The 19,838-nt window shown below is 39.1% G+C and overlaps 1 protein-coding gene across 5 annotated transcripts in view; it reads left to right on the top strand.

Annotated features, from left to right (window-relative positions):
- Positions 1-19,838, top strand: part of Fam13c (family with sequence similarity 13 member C) — a 114,547-nt gene that overhangs the window by 76,330 nt on the left and 18,379 nt on the right. For 3 of the 5 annotated variants that reach the window (XM_047552300.1, XM_047552303.1, XM_047552299.1), the window contains 3 exons: positions 4,727-4,874; positions 16,920-17,130; positions 18,294-18,432. In XM_047552300.1, the coding sequence (XP_047408256.1) occupies positions 4,727-4,874; positions 16,920-17,130; positions 18,294-18,432 (498 nt within the window). The remainder of the gene's footprint in view (positions 1-4,726; positions 4,875-16,919; positions 17,131-18,293; positions 18,433-19,838) is intronic. The other 2 variants (XM_047552302.1, XM_047552301.1) reach the window with 1 other exon arrangement.

Below are 19,838 nucleotides of genomic sequence, written 5' to 3'. Positions count from 1 at the left end.
ACTGTCATCATTGCTCATTTGCTTATTTATTTCTCCACTGGACTAATAGCACCATAAGGAGAGGGCTGATGTCCGTTTCATACTCTAGAGCCTAGTAAGGCTCTTTGCGCATTGAAAGCTGCCTGAGCATGAGAGCTGCTCCATGCTCACCATGTAGCACCATGTCTGCCAGAGGGACACGAGCTCCACCTGTGTCCTGACAGCTGCCTATCGACCTTCTTGGTGTGACTTTATGGGGCTCAGCCCTGATACTACAGGCTGGAAGTCTCCTGTTGTCCACTGAAAAGACATGTATGCAACATTGCCATAGACTCTCATAGGTAAGTCTCCCCTACCCCTCTTCTAGGGTTACTTGACCCTAGAAGTCATCAAGAAAAGTACCCCATTTTGGACCTTACCCACATGGGGTGTCCCAGTGCCTACCCTCTGTTCAGAAGGACTTTAGAACATCCTGTAGAGCCAAAGGACTCATTGTTTTCAGGTTATGGGACAGTACAGGGTTGGGGTGAGATGATGATCTGCAGTTTCTTCCATTCTGTTTTCTTGTCCTCTATTTATAGCAGTAATGTTGAAGATCTTTTTGACTCTTGAGACCTTCATCTTCTCTTTCCTGTTCCATTTGCCTGTTCTTTTCTTTCCCCATTCCTTTAAACAAACCAGTCATGCAAATGTATCCCTTGTGGCACTCAGAATCCTGTTTAGATGAGTATAAGTGAGGGAGAAGCAGGGAGATGGATGAGGGCAACTGGTTAATATTCCTATCATTATGGGGTCATAGCACTACACTCACTCTCTATGGGGGTCCAGAAGCTTCTGAATATGAAGTATAATTTACTGTTATGCAGTGAGTTGTTTGGCTGTTCATGTTGCATGAACCCTTGGTTCCATTCCACTGTCTGGTTCCAGATTCTGGGCCTCAATTTTTAGTACATTTGCTTTTCCCTCCCTTCAAGGTATAAGGGAACTTAGAAGTCATCTAGTCTGAGCTCCTTGCTGTGCAGGTACAGAAGTGAGGCCTGAGAGTTGGAGCGATGGGTGGAGGTTTCAGAGTCGGTGGGGAGTATGGCCTCACCATATGGTCAGGGCTTTCCCAGTGGTGCCTAGGATTTGGAGATGCTCCTATTGACCCCCTCAGTGCTGGAGGATGGGCCTCATGCTGGTGGCTCTGCAAAGTGCCTGCCTTCCCTCATTACATTTGTAGAGCAGCCCTCATAGCAAATGCCACCGTTACTGGTATCTTTGCCTCTTTTTACAGATGAAAAATCAGGACTTGGAATAGTCAGGATGCTTGCCCAAAGTCGGCCACATTACACAGCAGAGCTGTTGTTCCTCCTGGTTCTTTGGGAACATGAAAGCTGTGCCCTCTTTTGCTTTGCAGGAATATAAAGAGCACATATGAATTTGAGACAGGCTGCTGGTACCATTTTTTTTTTTTTTCTCAAAGAATTACAGGTAAAAGGTCTATCCTCTTGTTGGGAGGGAGGCAAGAATGCAGGAAGGATGGATTGTATAGAGGAAAAAGAGGGATGTAAAGAGCGTGGGGGGAGGAAAAATAACAGAATGAGACAAACATCATTGCCCTATATATGTGAATGATTACACAGATGGTGGAACTCCGTGTACAACCAGAGAAGCAACAGTTGCACCCCATTTGTATACAATGAATCAAAATAGATAAAAAAAAGGTCTATCCCCTTTTATCCCTCATTCGTTTTGTTAATGCTATAAAATACATACAGTATAAAACTTGACATTTTAACCACTTTAAATGTACATTTTTAGTAGGGTTAAGTACATTCATATTGATGGCAACCATCTTCACCATTCATCTCCAGATCTCTCTTCATACCACCGAAGCTCTGTGCCCATTAAAAAACTACTCCCTCTTCTCCCTCACTGCCAACCCTGAGCAACTGCTATTCTGCTTTGTCTCTATGAACTTCACTATTTTAAGTATCTTACATAAGTGGAATTATACAATATTTATCCTTTTGTGACTGGCTTATTTCACTTAGTATAATGTCCTCAGAGTACATCCTTGTGTCAGAATTTTCTTTTTAATACTGAATGATGTTCCATTGCATGTATATCCCACATTTTGTTTATTCACTCATCTTTCCATGGACATTTGGGTTGCTTCCACATTGTCTTAGTTTTTGAAGGCTGCCTTAATAAAAATATTACAGATGGGATGACTTACACAACAGAAATTTATTTTCTTACAGTTCTGAAGGCTAGAGATACAAGATCAGAGTGTCAGCAATGTTGGTTTCTGCCAAGACGTCTGTCCTTGACTTGTAGATGGTTGCTTTGAGAGGGTCCTCATGTGGCCTTCTCTCTGTGGGAGCATCCCTGTGTCTTTTCCTCTTCTTGTGAGGACACTAGTTATATTGGATTAGGCCCCCACCCTTATGACCTCATTTAAACTTAATTACCTCTTTAAAGTTCTTGTCTTGAAATATAATCATATTTGAAATCATAACGAGCTTCAGCTTATGAATTTTGGAGAGAAACAATTTAGTTCATAATATACCTATTGACTGTTGAAATGCTTTGAACATGGGTATACAAATAACTGTCCGAGTCCCTGCTTCAATTAATTTGGGTATACCCAGCAACAGAATTGCTGGATTATATGATAATTCTAGTTGTAATATTTTCAGGGTCCACCATACTATTTTTCATAGTGACTGCACCATTTTATACTCCCATGCCATTATTTCTGAATTTTCAGAGTAGATTTGCTCTTTTTTGAGAAGTTGCTCTAATTCTAAGGCCCCTCAGTAAGAATTTTACTGGAAATCAGCCCACCAGCTGGTTGGTTTACTAACTACTAAATCCTCCAGAAATCAGTGCTCTTACTCCTTCCGCACCTCCTGTTAACAATCTTGAGCTCTTGCTCCTATACTCAGCTTCTGGAAAAATTTCCAGGAAGGAGGAGGGAGTCATAAAATGTCTGGTCTCAGGCAGGTGCTTCATATGAGTTGTGCTCTCTCAGCCTCCGAGCACTAGAAAAGTTTCTTTCAGATCCTGCCCCATATTTGGCAGGCAGAGGACATGCTCACTTTTTCCCAAATGGCAGAGGAACTAATATTTAAGACATTGCTTGGTGAACAGCTTTTAAAACACTGCTACAGATTCATAGCTACTCATGTCAACAGAAGGGTTAAGGCTGTCTGTGTGGGAGTTGGTATTGTGTGGAAGGCAGTAGTTGTGGTGTGAGGAGATTTGAGATGTGTGTTTACATGAGGTAAGGTATGAGGATGTGTGTGGGGTAGGGGTGTGTGTGTGTGTCTGGGGTAAGGTATGAAGTAATAGTGGTTGGTGTGGGGTACTGGGTGTTGTGAGGGAGAAGTAGGTATGTGGGGCAGTCATGAATGGAGTGTATATGTGTAACAGGGTAAGAGTGTGGGGTTGGTATGAGAGTATGTGGTAGGCAGGGTATGGATGTGTGAGGTGTTTTTTGTGTGTAGACTGTGGTGTGAGAGTGTGACAGTTGAGTGTGCAGGTGTTTATGGGATAGGGTATGAGGAGTAGGGGTGAGGGTGTGTAGGAGATAGAAGAGGGGAACATGTGTGGGTTAGGGTGTTTATGTATGGAGTAGAGGGTGTGGGTGTGTGAGGTTGGGTATGGAGGGGCTCTCTACGTGTGTGTGGAGTAGGGTATATGGGTGAGGGGTAGGGAGTAAGGGCATCAAGGAGGTATGGGGTAAAGTCGTGGAGGAGGGTGCTTGGGTGTGTGGAGGGTAGTATGAGTAGGAGCTTGTGTTGGAAGGTTATAGAAGGAAAAGGATCATTTTCTTTGCTCCCTATGGCTGCCCTTGCTGGAACTGGAACCAGGTGGGCGGAAGAGCTCCTGAGACCTGCAGGGCTTTCCCATTGTCAGGGAGCAGCACTCAGCCAGAGCCTTGTAGGCATGACTCACTTTCACCTGGTTAGGGGAATTAATTGGCTGGGCATCTGCATCATGGCAGGATATGTGCGTCAGTCTGTATGACTTGTTCTTAGTAAGAACATGGGAGAAATTTAAAATGAGAAATGAAGATGAAGCAAGTGGGTGGGAGGTTGTACTGGGGGCTAGGAAAGATAAATCGCTTCTCCCCTCTGACTGAGTGAAGCTGAGGGACCAAGATTGTCTCCCTCACACTGTTCTTTATACAAGACAGCTGCAGCCATCCCATGCAAGAGAAGTAACTTTAGAAGGTACACATGCAGCCACAGTCTGGATGAGGGAGCCCGAAGCCCCTCCCAGATGCCAGGGAGCCTCTGCAGCAGTAACTCTTTGTGCACTGCGGTTTGCTGCAGTCTTTGCATTGGAGGGACATTGGCTTTTATGAATGGTAACCTGGGAGGGGCCTAATGTCATCGACTCCTGATGTCAGCACAATGAATGAAACACTTGCAAAGCGTAAAGGCTCAGCACTCAGGAAGCAGATATCTTCTGAGATTGGCTCTCCAGATGCAGCGTCTCTTGCTGACGAAATCAGTCGCCAGTCCCATGGGTCACAGATAATCCATATACGTTAGGATTTAAATGAGGCAGGAACTGAGGCTGCATGTGGAATAATGCGCATCTGATTCAGGCACAACCAGCTCTGTTCTTGAAGCAGCTATTCCCCGACACCCTCCTGCCAGGCACTGGAGAAAGGTGCCTGCAGGAGCTGCAGACCCACCGTTGTGTGTTAGGCATCTACATAACTGGCCTGATGTTCTGTTTTTGCTGGCAGAATTCCTTGCTGAAGCTCCAAGCTCTCGAATCTGATCTGTGCTCTGCATTTTTGATAAACCAGGAAGAAGCTGCCCAGGTGCATGGAATCAAGGAACCAGCCCCGGTGTCGACCCAGAGTGTGCCTGCGGATGGGGCAGATTCTGCAGGTAAGAGGCAGGGTTTGGGGATGTCCCAGATCATACTCTCCAAGATAGTTCATCCTCTTGCTGCTTCATCTTGCACCTGGGTCCCTGAAAGAAATGGTGATACACGAAAGCCCAAGTGTTGCACAGGGAGCCGAGAGGAAACAGGAGGAATTAAGATCTCTTGTAACATAAATCTCTCTGATTGAGACTAAAAGTCAGACTTTTAAATGGGTGTTGGGTGAAATCACTCACATACCTTTTCATCTTCATTTTCCTATGTGCTCTCTTATAACAAAGGGGAGTGGTGTGTTGTTTTATATCACTGAACCTAGATACTCTGTGCTGTTTGTCTTTGAACCCCTGATATATTTGAGGGACCAGGGAGTTTCAACATTGCTATTTCCATTTTTCTTGTTAAATGCTTATAAGATGATCCATCAAGACAGGGAAAGTGGAGGTGAGTGTTCCACTGTCCACTTATTCTGCTCCTTTATTCATATTCTGTCTCGATATTTTTTGTATTAATTTATGTGTCAAAAAGTCTCAAAATCAAGTCTGTTAGTTTTTTGTTGTTGTTGTTAGTTTCTGTAGTTTTAATCCTGAGGATAATACATTGGTTAGTAAATTAAAGCTCCCAGGAAGACTTAGAGTAGAAAGAAGCACTAATTTACATGAGTAAAAATGAGAGCCAGGCTTGTTTTTTCTAAAACAAATGGGTCAGAGTCTTGCAGACTGCTTTCTGGATAGATAGTAGAAATAGACTGAGGTGAGCTTGTTCATAAGACATCTTTAATCTCCAGGAGTTGAAGGAAGAGATCTACAAAGGTAATCTATTTCAGTACCTTTAGCAATAGTATGTTTAAAATACTACTGTTTAAAACAGTAAGCAGGTAAAACAGTCATTTCCAGTGTTGGAATGTGTATTCTTAATTAGTGGCTAATAGGAACTACCAAGAAAAACTACTATTATTATTTAAAACTTTTTATGATCTAGGAACTCCTTAAGCACTTTGTTATATTAAATCTTTGAAGTGACTTGTGAAATAATACTAGTTATAGTAAGGACACTGAGGCCTCCTAGTATGACATTACTGCAAGTGGGAGATTATTTCCCTATGGATACACATTGTTGGCCAGTTGGCTGTCCTTGTTGTATTGTGAATACTGTTGTTTTGCTGGCCACTCTGTTTGGATGAGATGCAAACATTGGGTGGGAGCCTGATTAGGGATTTAAGTCAGGGTATTTGACAGTGTCCTTTTTCTTCCCCCAAACCCATATCCTACCCTCTCTAAACAAATAACATACAAAACACATAAAGAAGTCTCAAGCCAGATGCACATTAACTTTAGAATTATCTGACATTTTGGATTAGCTATACTAGTACCAAGCAAAGAGGGTTCCATATTTGTTGCATGTTGGATATATTTTTCTTTCTTTTTTAAATCATGACTTTTATTTCTAAATATCAAGAACAGTTTTATGTTTTCTCATTCTGGCTCGACAGGATATTAAACAAGCTTATTGACACTCCTTATAAAATGAAAATAAATACCAGTTTGTGGTGAGATTGCTAACATGAAGGGGCCAGCCATAAGTTCCATGTTAAGTATCAAATGTCAGAAATGGGCAGAAGGCTCCTTACAGAGGAGGCTTGTGATTTGGATGCTGGACTTTCCAAAATTTAGATAAATTTGAGATATCTCAGAGCCCTCCTAAGAAAACTAGATGTTTTCAGGGACCTAAGGAATCTGTCATTTGTCAGGGACATTGGCAGAGTGACAGGCATCTGTAAGATGCTTGCATGACTGAAAATATGGAATAGTTTGGTCTCACTGGTTTCTAATAAGTGTGCATTTTTATAGGAAGTCCATACATTTTCTAATCCATGTGTGTTTCAACGGGAAGAAATGTATACTCAGATCAGCTGTTCCTAACTTGGGGTCTCTGAACAGTTTTGTGGAGTGATTTTTTTTTTTTTTTAAATACCTTGAAACTGTAGTTTTTTTTTTTTTTTGGTGGGTAAGTCCCTGGTGAGAAGATGTTCATATAAGATTAGCACAAATGACCATAAGTCTATAATAGATTATAGTATAGTAACTTAAAAATTGTTCTCGTCATAGCACCCGCTAGGGACCTTGTGTTCTTGATAATGTTCTAGAACTTTCTTACCCATCATATTGGAAAGGCTTTTTGGTGATTGTGGAGATTCTCAGGTTTCATTAACAGTCAGAGATGAAAGTTCTGGACTCTTCAAGTTTCATAAACACTCCTGAGTATTGGGATCCACTGTTAAATGGTTGCAAAGCACATACTGTGAGATAGAAACTATTAGACTGAACAGGTGTCTCCACAAAATTCATTTGTTGAAATTCAGTTCCCAATATGATAGTACTTAGATGTGGGGCCTTGGGGCTATAATTAGGTCATGAGAATAGAACCCTCATAGGTGGGAATAGTGCCATTAAAAACAGTCCTGAACACTAGCTCGAGCTCTTTCTGACATGTGAAGATACAACAAGAAGTCAGCCATCTGCAAGCTGGAAGAAAATCTTCAGCAAAAGTTGACCATGCTGGCACACTGACCGAAGACTTCCAGCCTCCAGAAATGTGAAAAGTAAATTTCTCCTATGTATAAACTACCCAGCCTATGGTAGTTTGTTACAGTAACCTGACTAAAACATAAGTCCACATAATAGGCTGAAAAATCCCTCTAACTGAATCAACAGCCTCTTACAGCCGAAATAAATGTTTCCTCCATGGCATTAGTAAGCATCTAGTCTGGTGTCATTGAATGGAAATGGAATGAGGATTGTCTTTAGTTGCCTGTCATTTTCAAAGTACACAGAAGGACTGTTTGACATTCCACATGACTAAGCATAACTCTTACTCTGTCTCACCAAGGATAATTGATGGTATGAAGGTTTTAGCAAAAACTGTCACCAGAGATAACTTGAGACCTATTACTGGAAGCAATAGTTTTACAGCAGTTCCTAATTAATTCCTTTTGGCTAAAATTTGATTTTCAAATTGAATTTTGATAGGTTAAGATACTACTAATATAGCATACCCATTTACAGTTGACAATTATTCTAATAAAGAGATCTGCATAATTTGTCTCATCCTAATGTTGACTTTGAGGTGGGGCACAGTCAAAGAAAACTTGACCTTCTCTCTCACATATTTCAAGAAACTTCCCACTTGACCAGGAGTCTCCAATTAATTGGGAATGTACTTTAATTTTACTTTTAACAAAGTAAAGATTAGCACAAATGATCTTAAGTTTATAATAGATTATTGTAACTTAAAAATAGTTCTCTTCATGGCACCTATAATAATCAATATTATTATTAAATTATTTATAAATTACTAATTAGAAATGAATTTTAATTTTACTTTCTAAGGTGGGGAGCAGTTCCACTTTATAAAGTAAATTTAAAGTGGAGAGCTGAGGGCTGAGAATCTCTATGTTGGAAAAGCTCCCCTGGTGATCCTGACATGTAAGGAGGTTCAGGCACACTCTCCAGAACACAGTGCTAGTCCAGGGGTGACATGAAATGTGCTCTTGTTGCAGGAAAGTTTATAATTGGATTTCTAGAGCAGGAAAGCGTCTCGGGCATCCTACTGGGTGGGGCTGATTATCCATACCTTGGTTATTCATCCTCTTGCTGGGCACCCCCTAGGGACCTCGTGTTCTTGAAAATGTTCTAGAACCTTCTTACCCATCATGTTGGAAAGCCAGTCAGGCTTTGAGTCTGTAAGAAAGAGGTCCCCAACCTCAGAAGTGCACAGAATCCCCAAATATAGTTTAGAAACTTTATTCTTTATTGGACTGTTTGTGTGTGGGTTTGTGTGTGGATGTGATTTCAAACCCTTCTTGAACCTTTCTGTATTTTCAGTATGTACCACTTATTATTTTAGTAAAAACTGGCCACTACTGTAAGTAGTAGTTCATTTGTTTGTCCTAAGTTGTTCCTTTAAAATGTCGACTTTCAATTCGGGTCTATAGTTTGTTATTGTTGTTGTTTTCCCTTCTGTGAAGACAGTCTGTAATTATCTGGTAAGAATATTTGTCACAACTGAGGGGGTGGGCATTATTGGCTGATTCTAGTAAGTAGAGGCTGGAGATTCTGCTAGCTATCCTACGATGCACAAGACTACCCCAGCCCCCAGGGAGGAATTATCAGATCTCAAATGTCAGTTGTGCCAATGTTTAGAAACACCACATTAACAGCTTTTAAATGAATGACATCAGATGACCTCTTGGGTTGTGTCAGAAATTATTGCATGTATTTTCTTACTTTATTCTCACAAGAATCCTATGAGGTAGGTTTCATTATTATCCTCAGATTAAAGAAGACGAAATACACTTGGAAAGTTAATGCAATTTGCTTAAGGTGCCATGAATACTGAGTAGTGAGGGGGTTGGAGGAAAGGGGAGAGGTCCAAGTGGGGAATTCCCCTTTCTGACTGCTTAGTCTCAACGCTTTACCACTAGCTGTTTCACCATCCAGCCTGTGTTAAGTTCCCATATTTCTAGTATTTTAGAATTTGAAAGTATGTCAATATATGGACTATATACACTTCATATAATTAATGTTTTGAAAGTTATTTTTTAAATTCATTCCTGGGCCATAGAGACCTTGATTCATATTTGATCAGCCTATTGCCGCACCATTGTTCCCATTGTCATTTCAGCTCCTCTGATTTAAACTATCCCTAGGCCTCTGCACCTGTTTTGATGGTATTACCTGACTTGCAAGAGCATTCCAGATGGAGTCTGTTAGTAGACTTTGATTCCTAAATATGTCAGAAGTTATATAGTTTTGCAAAATGTTACCTCTGGGGAAAATTACACCCAAGTGGCAAAAGTGGACAAGGAATCTGTAACTTCTTATGATAGCATGCGGATCTATAATGATCTCAAAGTTAATATTTTTAAAAAGTACAGTCATGGAGATGTTTTATAAACTAATTGCAAGATAGTTACTCTAATACCTTCCTAAAGTTGCACATTATTTTCTTGGCTTTTCTGTTCAATCAGGATATTCTCTACAGCTGCAAAAATGCCATCCACTATCAAACTAGTATTTTAGTGCTTATTGTTCGTTAAGAGTAATTTTATCTAGAAAAGAAGGGTTGAAGATTACTTTTCTCTAACTCCATTACCTCCTGAACCACAGTGTAGGTCATCTGCAACCGCTGAGCTTCCTCATGGTCTGTGAGTTGGCTCTGTGGTTGCTTAGTGTTTTACTCACTGGAAAATATCAACATCATCTGCAAACTTAGGCTTATCACTTAGTACTTCCTCTTCTGTGTCATTTCTGAAATAAGATTAATCCAGGATCTGTTTGCAAGGATTGGTACTGACTTGTCCACCAAAAAGATATTAATTCAACTATGGCCTTTGGTACACATACTGTTAAGTGAATTTTATATTCATAGCCCAATCATTGGTTTTATTTTACACTTGATTTTAGCCAAAAGACCAAGACATGATTGGTTGGTTTTGTTTTTAAATTCAATATGAAAACTATGCTATAGACCTTAAATCCCAAATATGTTATACTTATTGACTGTTTTGTTCTGAAACATTACTCCTTGAAGAACTTCATGTGTTAGTTGGGTGATCTTGGACAAGTTATTTAATATTTCTATGCTTCAGTCTTGTTTTCTTTTAAATGGGAGAAAGCATATTATTCTTTTGTTGTGAGGATTATATCATATAATGTATATGAAGTTTCTCACACCTTGCCCATGGTGAATATGCAATAAATGTTAGCTTTCACTATTTAAAAAGCTGGGTGTTCTTGCCTTATTCAAAATTTTTGTTGCCTTTCCTCCAGTTAATATTGTTTAGACTGTCTTCAAATTCCTACTCTTCCATAATTTCTGATTACTTTCAGGGCATAGAAATGACATTTCATACTCTTTACTTCCTAGATTTCCTCTAGTCTTGCATATCATTGACATTATACTAGTTCCCTTAAGCAAAAGGTATTTATGACAGCGATAATCTAGAGAGCTGATGGTTAAATAATTACCACCTATTAAAGTCAAAACTACATTTGTTATAGTAAAATCTGTCCTGTGCTATTCCTATAAGTTGGCTAGAAAAGTTCTATTAATTTTTTATGTGAGGTCTTTATGACCATTTTCATAGTTTCTAAAGGACGGAGTGTTATGTTAACTTCTTGTTTTCCAAAGAAAGTATTTTTTAAATTATTGCAAAATTTATAGATGACAGCGTAATTTCGAGGCCATTTCTGCAGCTGACTTATAGGAAGGAAAATAATTAATTGCACAGTGTAAATTGTGGATTGCTTTAAAAATTCAGTTTTAAAGTCAGGACAAATACTGTGTTAACATACATTATCTTGTTTTATCTTTACTACGATCCTACTGAATTGAAGAGGTTTGCCTAACCAAAGGTAACAACTCTGATCAAGTGGTGTCATAGACCAAGCCCACAACTCTGGCTCCAGAGCCCAGGATTTTAGCCAGTAGACTTATATTCATTTACAAAAAATTAATAGACTTAAAAAAAAGTTTAAGGTTTATAGAATATGTAGAAGGAAAAGAGAAGGAAGGGGGTATGAAAAATGGTGGAATGAGACAGACATCATTACCCTATGTACATGTATGATTACACAAATGGTATGAATCTACATTGTGCACAACCATAGAAATGAAATGATGTACCCCATTTGTGTACAATGAATCAAAATGCAGTCTGTAAAAAATTAAAAACTAAATAAAAATAATAATAATAAAATTGAGGAGATAATACAGTTCTCATTTACCACCTTTCCTCTGTGTGGAGTTTTCCCACATATTATAGTTATTTTAAAATACCTTTTCTTTGTTATTTTGGTTGTTCTTCCATGCTTATAATATTTATAGCCTAGAAGTAACCCGATGGCGTATGTAGAAGCTTAGTGTCTGGCCCAGGCCTAGGGCCCAGATGGGTAACCTCTCCCATATCTTCTGATTCTCTAAGAATCATCTTTTCCTGGGGCCCTGTCTCAGTGGAGCTGCTCATCCAACTTCTTTGATCAAATTGACCAATTCAACCAAAGTAATAGACTCTTGAAATTAATAGTAGTTATGCTTCCTAACTGACTTTGGATAAGCCTAGAAAAGGTACAGCTCACAATTAAGGTTGAATTTCCTTCAGCAGTTTTCCTGTCTGCTTTGTGTATTTAATTTTCCTTGTGTTTTTTAAAGCATTTCTGCTCATAAATTTTCTTCTTAAAATGACTTCTGTCATCTTAACAGATTTTTATCAGCTGTACCACTGAGATGGTCAGTCGTGCAGGAATTGACTAGAAGACCTGGGGAGTCAATTAGGCTGGAAACTGAAGAGCATCACAATGCCCAGCTCCCTCTGTGCTCTTAGAGGGTGCTTCTAGATGATTAGCACTATCATGGATGATGCTTACTCCTTCCCCGGCTCCACAGTTCCTGTACCTGGCAGGGCAGCCTGATCCTTATATGAGTAATCGGCTTCACTTTGGTGACATGAGGAGGGAAAATGATGTTCTCAGAAATCAGACATTGCTCACTGGCCATTTTCTTTAATAATCTTTCAAATCCAGAAAGAGACAAATATTAAGTAATGTGTCCCAGATCACATGGGTGACAAAACTGGAACTTGATTCTAGATTTTTCTGAGCTTGCAGCCCATGCTTTTACCTGTGATGGTAAACTGCCTTTTGCGATCTACAGGGTTCCTGTCATAAAGCCCAGCCCTGCTTTTATGGTTGACAAATTTTCCTGTCTGCTTGGAGTGCATGCCTCTCTCTGCTAGGTCAGCTAGCCCAACCCAGAATTCCGTTTCATCTACTTCATTCTCATTGCCTTGATAACATGGTGATGCCTCTTCTCTCTCAGTGCTCTCTAACAACCATGTTCATGTTTCCCTAGTGGTGGCTATACTGGGATGACTGCAGGTTCTTTCTCTTCTGACCCTGTAGCTAACCATTATTAGCACCTCTGACACTTAAATTCAGTGTACTGAAAACTGAATCCATCACATATCCATCAGATGTTTTTCGATTGTTTCTTGTTTTTGCAGCTCTCTTTGTGAGTGTGACACTATTATCCTCCCTTCTATCTGTCTTTAGACGTACTGGGTAAGAACTCTGATGCTCGAACCTCATTAGAATCATGAACATGTTTTTGGCTCATTTCGTTTTTAAAACCAACACAGGCTGATATCTGGCATTTTGGGACTATATTTGAATGCTACCTATGAGCCCACCACAATGAGCAAATCTGAGAGTGCAAATTAACAAATCTACAAGACTATAGCTGATTTATTACTGAGTTAAGTCTCATCAGTCCCTCTCAAGTTATTACAGATAGAGATTTATTTCAATTTTGAATTGCTTTAAAAACTCACATTAGAAAGATATATTTTAAAATCTGTCTGAGTCATTGAACAGCTGTAATAGAGCATCTGCTTCTGCCTGGGGTAGCAGCCAGAGCAGAAATGGTCTCTTGGCCTTCACACACTGATGATAATTATTTCTCTTCTCTGTGTTCCCTACTGCTCAGTGAGTGGGCTGCCAGAAATATTCCAGCTTCCAGAGTTAGAGTTATGGAGTCTTCAACCCCAGGCACTGGTCAAACCCTCCCTGAATGGAATTAGCATAGTACACAACTTTCCCTACTGAATTTAAAGTGGGAATCATATTACTACTAGCCTCACATGGTTGTTATGAAGATTAAATACATGCAAAAACTTTGAGAACAAGCTCGAGGACATAATGAGTCACTCCACAAATATTAGATATTATTAGGTTATTCTTAGTTATTTATAAACAAGGATTGATAGGAGGTAGGAATGAGATACTGAGGGATATATTGATCCTCACTTCCCATTTAACCCCATAAGGACTCCTGTAAGGTGCTTAGTAAAACAATATTTAACAGTCTTATTTTGGTAATGATGGTTCTCACAGATAATTGTGTTTACAAGTTTCTATGCCTTATCCTGTTTTTCACTAAGTGTGCTACAGAAAGGATGCATGGACACACATAATTAGTTTTAAGAGATTATTTTAATGTGGGTATGAGTTTGAGAAAAATGTAACTAGCACATAAAATTCATGACTTCTTAGTCATTGTTTATGATGAAGCTGAAATATTTAAATATGTCAAAATTATGTATTTGCATATATATAAATTATGTGTATAAATAGTGTAAACAGATTTATATGGTATGGCAAAATTTTTATAGGGACACAGTTTTATTCCATCCTTAGTTTTGTGAGGCAGGCATCATTAATCTCCCCCAATTTAACAGATTAAGAAATTGAGGTTGCAAAAGGATCATCATTTCCAAAGTCTCTTAGCCAGTGGTCAGCTAAGTCTTTGCTCTCTGTTATGCTTCAGCTCAGTTGCTTTCTCACTTTCCTTCTCAGGAAAACTTTTTTCCTCCCCAAATTTTTTATTAAATTATATTTTCTTTCCTATAAAATTAAGATATATTCATTACAGAAATTTTTAAAAATAGAAGAAAAATTTTATGGTAGTAAAAACCCTCAACACAGATCTATTCTTTTAACAAGACTTTAAGTGTACAATAGAGTATTATTGACTATAGGTACAATGTTCAACAGCAGATCTCATTTTTCTTATCACAGCCCTATGAGAAAGAAACTGAGAGAGGTTGGGAAAATGACTGGAGCCCCATAAAAAGTACAGGCACACCAGACTCTTGGCTTCCAGACCCCTTCTTCTAAACCATAATGTATCACAGCATGGGCTCTGGAAGAAAAAATAATGTGTCCCCAGGGAATCTTCAGAAGCTTAGTATGTTTAATATCATAAGCCCTTCCCCATTAGGAGCAGGGTCTGGAAGTGGTGGCCTGGGCTGTTTTCCCAGGAGGATAGTAGCACTGGCTTTGAATCTACATTTGCCTCTTCTGAGCAAAGAGCTCAATAGTTCTGTCTGCACAAGTGCACACACAAATACACTTGCCAGCTGATTTAATTAAACCCCTTCTAAACTCAAATGGTGAGTTTGGACAAAGAACTGAAGCTTTACCAAATTACCAGTTTAGTTTGTTACTTTTCAACTGGTTGCTTTTGGGATCTTTCTGGCTCCTAACTTCCTTCCGTAGTTTGGAGGGAAAGGTAGGTTTGGATGTTAATTAGGCAGCACTGGTAAATTATGCAAGTACCTATAGAAAGCAGATACAGATAAATGGAGTCTTATAATCACTATTGCAATACAGTTCAAAAAAAGCCATTGAAAGTGATCTGTGATTCTGTGAAGTCCTATCTGAGAACTCTGTGGGTTTCATAAACTGAGCTCTCCTCCCAGCTCTACTTCACAGTCTTGTGTCTAGGAACCCAAGGGCTTCCATTTGGATATTATAAAATGACAAGAGACCTATGTTAATTTTGGCCCCAGGGCCAAAGCTGAGCTGAATAGTTGAAGGTGTCAGACCTTATCCCATTTCAATTAAAAACATGCTGATCCCAGGTGCTTGTTAAAGATTATTTTCTCCTCCATTATCATTACCAGAAAGTAATTACAAGAAATAAGTAACATGAATAAAATACATTTCTTCCTAGCGCCTGATGGTTTAAGGGAAGGATTTGGTAGGATCTTCTGGAGGTTTCTGAAGGTGACTGTATTGTATGTGCCATGACTTACTGGTGAGTAGGTCTTGGTCCTCATGTCTCCTGCCCAGCCTCAGTGCAGGCACTGCCCTTCTTTCACCTGACTCCACTCTGCCCTCACCAGCTCCAGCTGCTGACAAATGTGCTGTCAGTGAACTTCAAAGGTACAATGGGAGGTGTTATCTACCCTTCCAGTGTACAACTCACCAGGAGAGAAGCCAACTTGAAAACACATCAGGACCTAATCAGACCTTTGATGTTACACAAAGCAAATTGCATTTCAAGCTCTAGAGAACAAGGAGTCATTCTAAATCTGATTAAGATTCATCCGGTAACAAATTCTGATAAATGTTTATTTTGGAAAAGTGAATTGTCAGTATTTTCTGATTCTGCTTATTCACCCAGAAAATGTTTTCCACTTTCTTTTCAGAAGGAGGCTTAAGAAAAGCTTTGAGTTGTCCTGACTTGTCTGCTAGGGGAAATTGAGAAGTTCATTTGGGCTGCCTCCAGAGCCCTAGATGGAGAGTCTCTTATCCTGGCCACCTGGTTCAGGATCCTAAAGACCCTTCACTGACACATCTCACTCCTTACCCTCCATAGCACAGGTGTACACACCTTCCAGTCTGACCCTGGGGTGGGGAGCTAATGGGCTAACTTAAAAGAATGGCCATAGCAAGAATTCAAACATGGAGCTGGCTAGCTGGGGAGAGGAGATCTCATTTTCATTTTTTATTTTATCTGAAATAAAATGTTACATACAATATCAAGGAAGGAAACAGGATCATTCTTAATCCTACCATGTTTTGCAGTTACTTCATAACTTCTTTGATATTTTGGTACATTTATTTGTACACATATATATGAAATGGAACCATTACTGCTCAGTTTTGAAATCTGTGGTTTCCATTTTGCATATTGTAAACATCATTCCATGCTGATGAACAAAGATCTCCATTTTTGAGGACTGCTGGATAATTTTCACTCTGGGGACTCCCCTTCCATCTCTTCCTTTTTTGTTTTCTTCCTCCCTACTCCCTTTGCTGGCAATTCTGTTATCCCTTTCTTCTTCATAATCTATAATCTTTTGCTACAGTTCCATTTTATTATTCTTTTTATTCACCCTACTGCTTTGTCATATATCCTCCAACATATGCAAATACTATGAAATAAAAATATTTTTTGTAGTTTTGGGCTATGCTGACTGAATAACTCATACAGAAATAATGTTTCCTTTTTTATTATTGTTGGCGGCTTCCATGTTCTGTGAGAAAAAAAAAAATGACAGTATTTTGAAAGCTTTTCATATCCCCAGAAGGAAGAAATGACAAAGAGGCAAGCCATTATAATGAATGTTTATGATCTTTATTTAGGAACATGACAGTTTCAAGCCCTCTGTCACTTCTAAGTGTTGATCATTTATCTTGTTTCTCCAGACCCCATGCCAGTCCCCAAAGATGGGCAGAATGAAGCTGACAGCACACCAGAAGATCTCCAGTCTGTCGGGACTAGCAGGCTGCTCTATCACATCACTGATGGTGACAACCCACTGCTATCACCACGATGCTCCATCTTTAGCCAAAGCCAGAGATTCAACTTAGATCCTGAGTCAGCCCCTTCTCCACCCAGCACTCAGCAGTTCATGATGTAAGAAAACCTTGGTTTATAATCATCTTCATTTCATATGGTTTTTCAAATGCCACATTTACAAACTACAGTGAACTATTATGCCTCTGGAATAGTGCAAACAGCCTGACAAATGCAACTATGAGACCTGAATGATAAAGCAAAAATTGTCGTACTTTCTAGTTGGGAATGCTGTTTCAGGCCTTAATGCCTGAGGAGGAAATGGTCATGAGAGATGAGCTAACCAGGAGCATGCATGTTTGAATGTTTTTGGTGAAATCAACAGAATCCTAATTATATGTATATGCAAGTATCAGAAATATCATTCTTGATTAGCTCAATATATTTTTCCATGTCCAACAGTGGCATCAATGGATGAATTATGGGACCCCTAGAGAATTTTCTACCTCAGTTTCTTCTTAGATTCTACAAAATTGGTAACTTACAATTGGTATTCCCCAAATTTAGATACAGATATCTAAATAGATGCTATGTCCCTCAATCCACTCCACTTGGAATTTATATTTGACACTGGAATAAGATAGAAGAAAAATATATGTTATTTGGGGATTTCACAAATCATCTTGATGCACAGCTAACATTGAGAATCCCTTGGCAGAAAATATACCCAGGAAATCCTTATATTTTCCCCCATAACTCATTCTTAATTGATCTAAACTGAATCCTTGGACTATCTATTTGAAATTGAGTTAGTGAATTACTATTGCATGTAAATTATGTGTCATGTGAGAGTATACACATTTTCTGGGGAGGATGCCCTTTCTTTTCATATTTGAAAAGAGTTTTTTTATGTCAAGAAAAGTTAACCAGTAATGTAAATCTTCCTTGAAAATGTTGATAGGTGTGGCTCATGCAACCAATTGAAGATAACGCCTGAATATGGGTGTCTCTTCTGAGCCTTAAATTGGCCTCTATGGGTTTTAAGAAATGTGTTTCCTAGGCTAATATTCTGACATCATGTATACTAAAGACCTTAAGGACATCTGCTCATAATGCAGTTCTGTTATCAGGGCTGTCTGACTATTAGTGAGCAAATGGTTGACTCATCAAATTATGAACTGCACTCTAGACTTCTCTGATAACCTTCGTTTGTAGACCAAGCAGCAGTGTTTATTGGGGGACCATTGTTTTTCATGCTCCTTCCCTCCTTGTAATCATGGCAGGCCCCGAAGTTCTTCACGGTGCAGCTGTGGTGATGGCAAGGAGCCACAGACCATTACCCAGCTCACCAAGCACATCCAGAGCCTCAAGCGGAAAATTCGGAAATTTGAAGAAAAATTTGAACAAGAAAAGAAATACCGGGTAAGGACTCTAGGTTTTAACATAAGAGTAGATTGTGTGAGGCTGAGGTGGGTGAACATTCCTGAGTCTCTGTCCTTCCTTTTTGGGTACGCCCCTTTGCCAGGGGACAGTTCTGTTCCCACTGGCAAATCTAGACTTTTTGAGTTCCCATTCTGACTCTGTCTTGTTCTCCTGTGCCACCAGTTTATCTCATCTAAGATACTTCCTAGTGATGGATTTTAACTCTTGTTTCTGAACTCATTTGAGTATTCATTCCCCCCTATACCACCATTTTTTCCTCTGAGGAATCTTATTATCACTAGATTATCTAGGATCAAAATTTGGAAAGCTTTTGAATTATGGTCTTTTGTTTTCTTTAACCTTTTCCCATTTGCATTTTAATAAGAACCTATTACAACTTGAAGGGTAGAATCTCTAAGTGTGCAGCACAATGACGGGGAGATGGTTTTGACATTAAAGTATTTCCTGGTTAATAAGTGGAAACTTCTCAAGTGAGCTATTTTCAGGCCCCTCATAAGAACAAACTTAGGCCATCATTTCCAATCAGACACCAGTCTTCATGCTGGCTGTACAATGCTGTAAATGTAAGTCTTATCTATTCTCAATAAAAGAAACAATTAGAGCCATAGGTAAGTGTCTTGATGGCCAATGCTACTTTTATTTGTTTTTCTCTCATGGTGACCATGACATAGAGAAAAAATCATATTCATGCAGAACAGCACAAAGATAGTGGGTCTTTGGCAGAAGGCCCAGAACAGCTTGTTATTAGAATAAAAGAGAACAAGGAATAATCTCTCATACATCTTAAAATATTTAAAGCTCACTAAGTACTTGGTACAGAGGCAAGTGGAACTGTGAGTATGTTATAAGTTCTGGGGAGAGAGCTGAGAATAGGTAGATTCCACTCTTCTGTTCTTCTTGTCTTCAAAATCACTAAGAGAAGTTTTAAGGAATGATTTTTAGTTTTGCAAAATTAAAACAAAACAAAACAAAAAACCCAGATTGGTTTTCAAGACAATCTCAGGTTGTTGCAGGTTCTTCTCTGGTGTCAGGCAGTCACAGCTACTTATTATAGTTTTTCACAGAGCAGGAGGGAATGTTAAGCCTTTAAAAAAAAAAGATAAGGAAACTGAGGACTAGTGAAGGTTTATAACTTACCTAAGGTAGTTGTGTTCCAACAGCTCAGGTTTGGAGTAGTGAATTAAAGGTGAGTGGGCTTTGCAACATAGGAGTAGAAGTAAAATTCTTTAGGGTCCATATTTTGCCTTTTCTGGGTTTTTTTGTTTGTTTGTTTATGTTTCTGTTTTTGTTTTTGCAATGGGTCTGGTGTACAAACTAAGGTATTTGACATACTATGCAAGTGTTCTTTCACTGAGTTACATCCATAACCCCTCAAGTATCTATAT

The sequence above is a fragment of the Sciurus carolinensis genome, chromosome 5 (assembly GCF_902686445.1).
Source record: "Sciurus carolinensis chromosome 5, mSciCar1.2, whole genome shotgun sequence".
Taxonomy (NCBI): Eukaryota; Metazoa; Chordata; class Mammalia; order Rodentia; family Sciuridae; genus Sciurus; species Sciurus carolinensis.
This window is presented reverse-complemented; position numbering and strand designations above follow the sequence as displayed.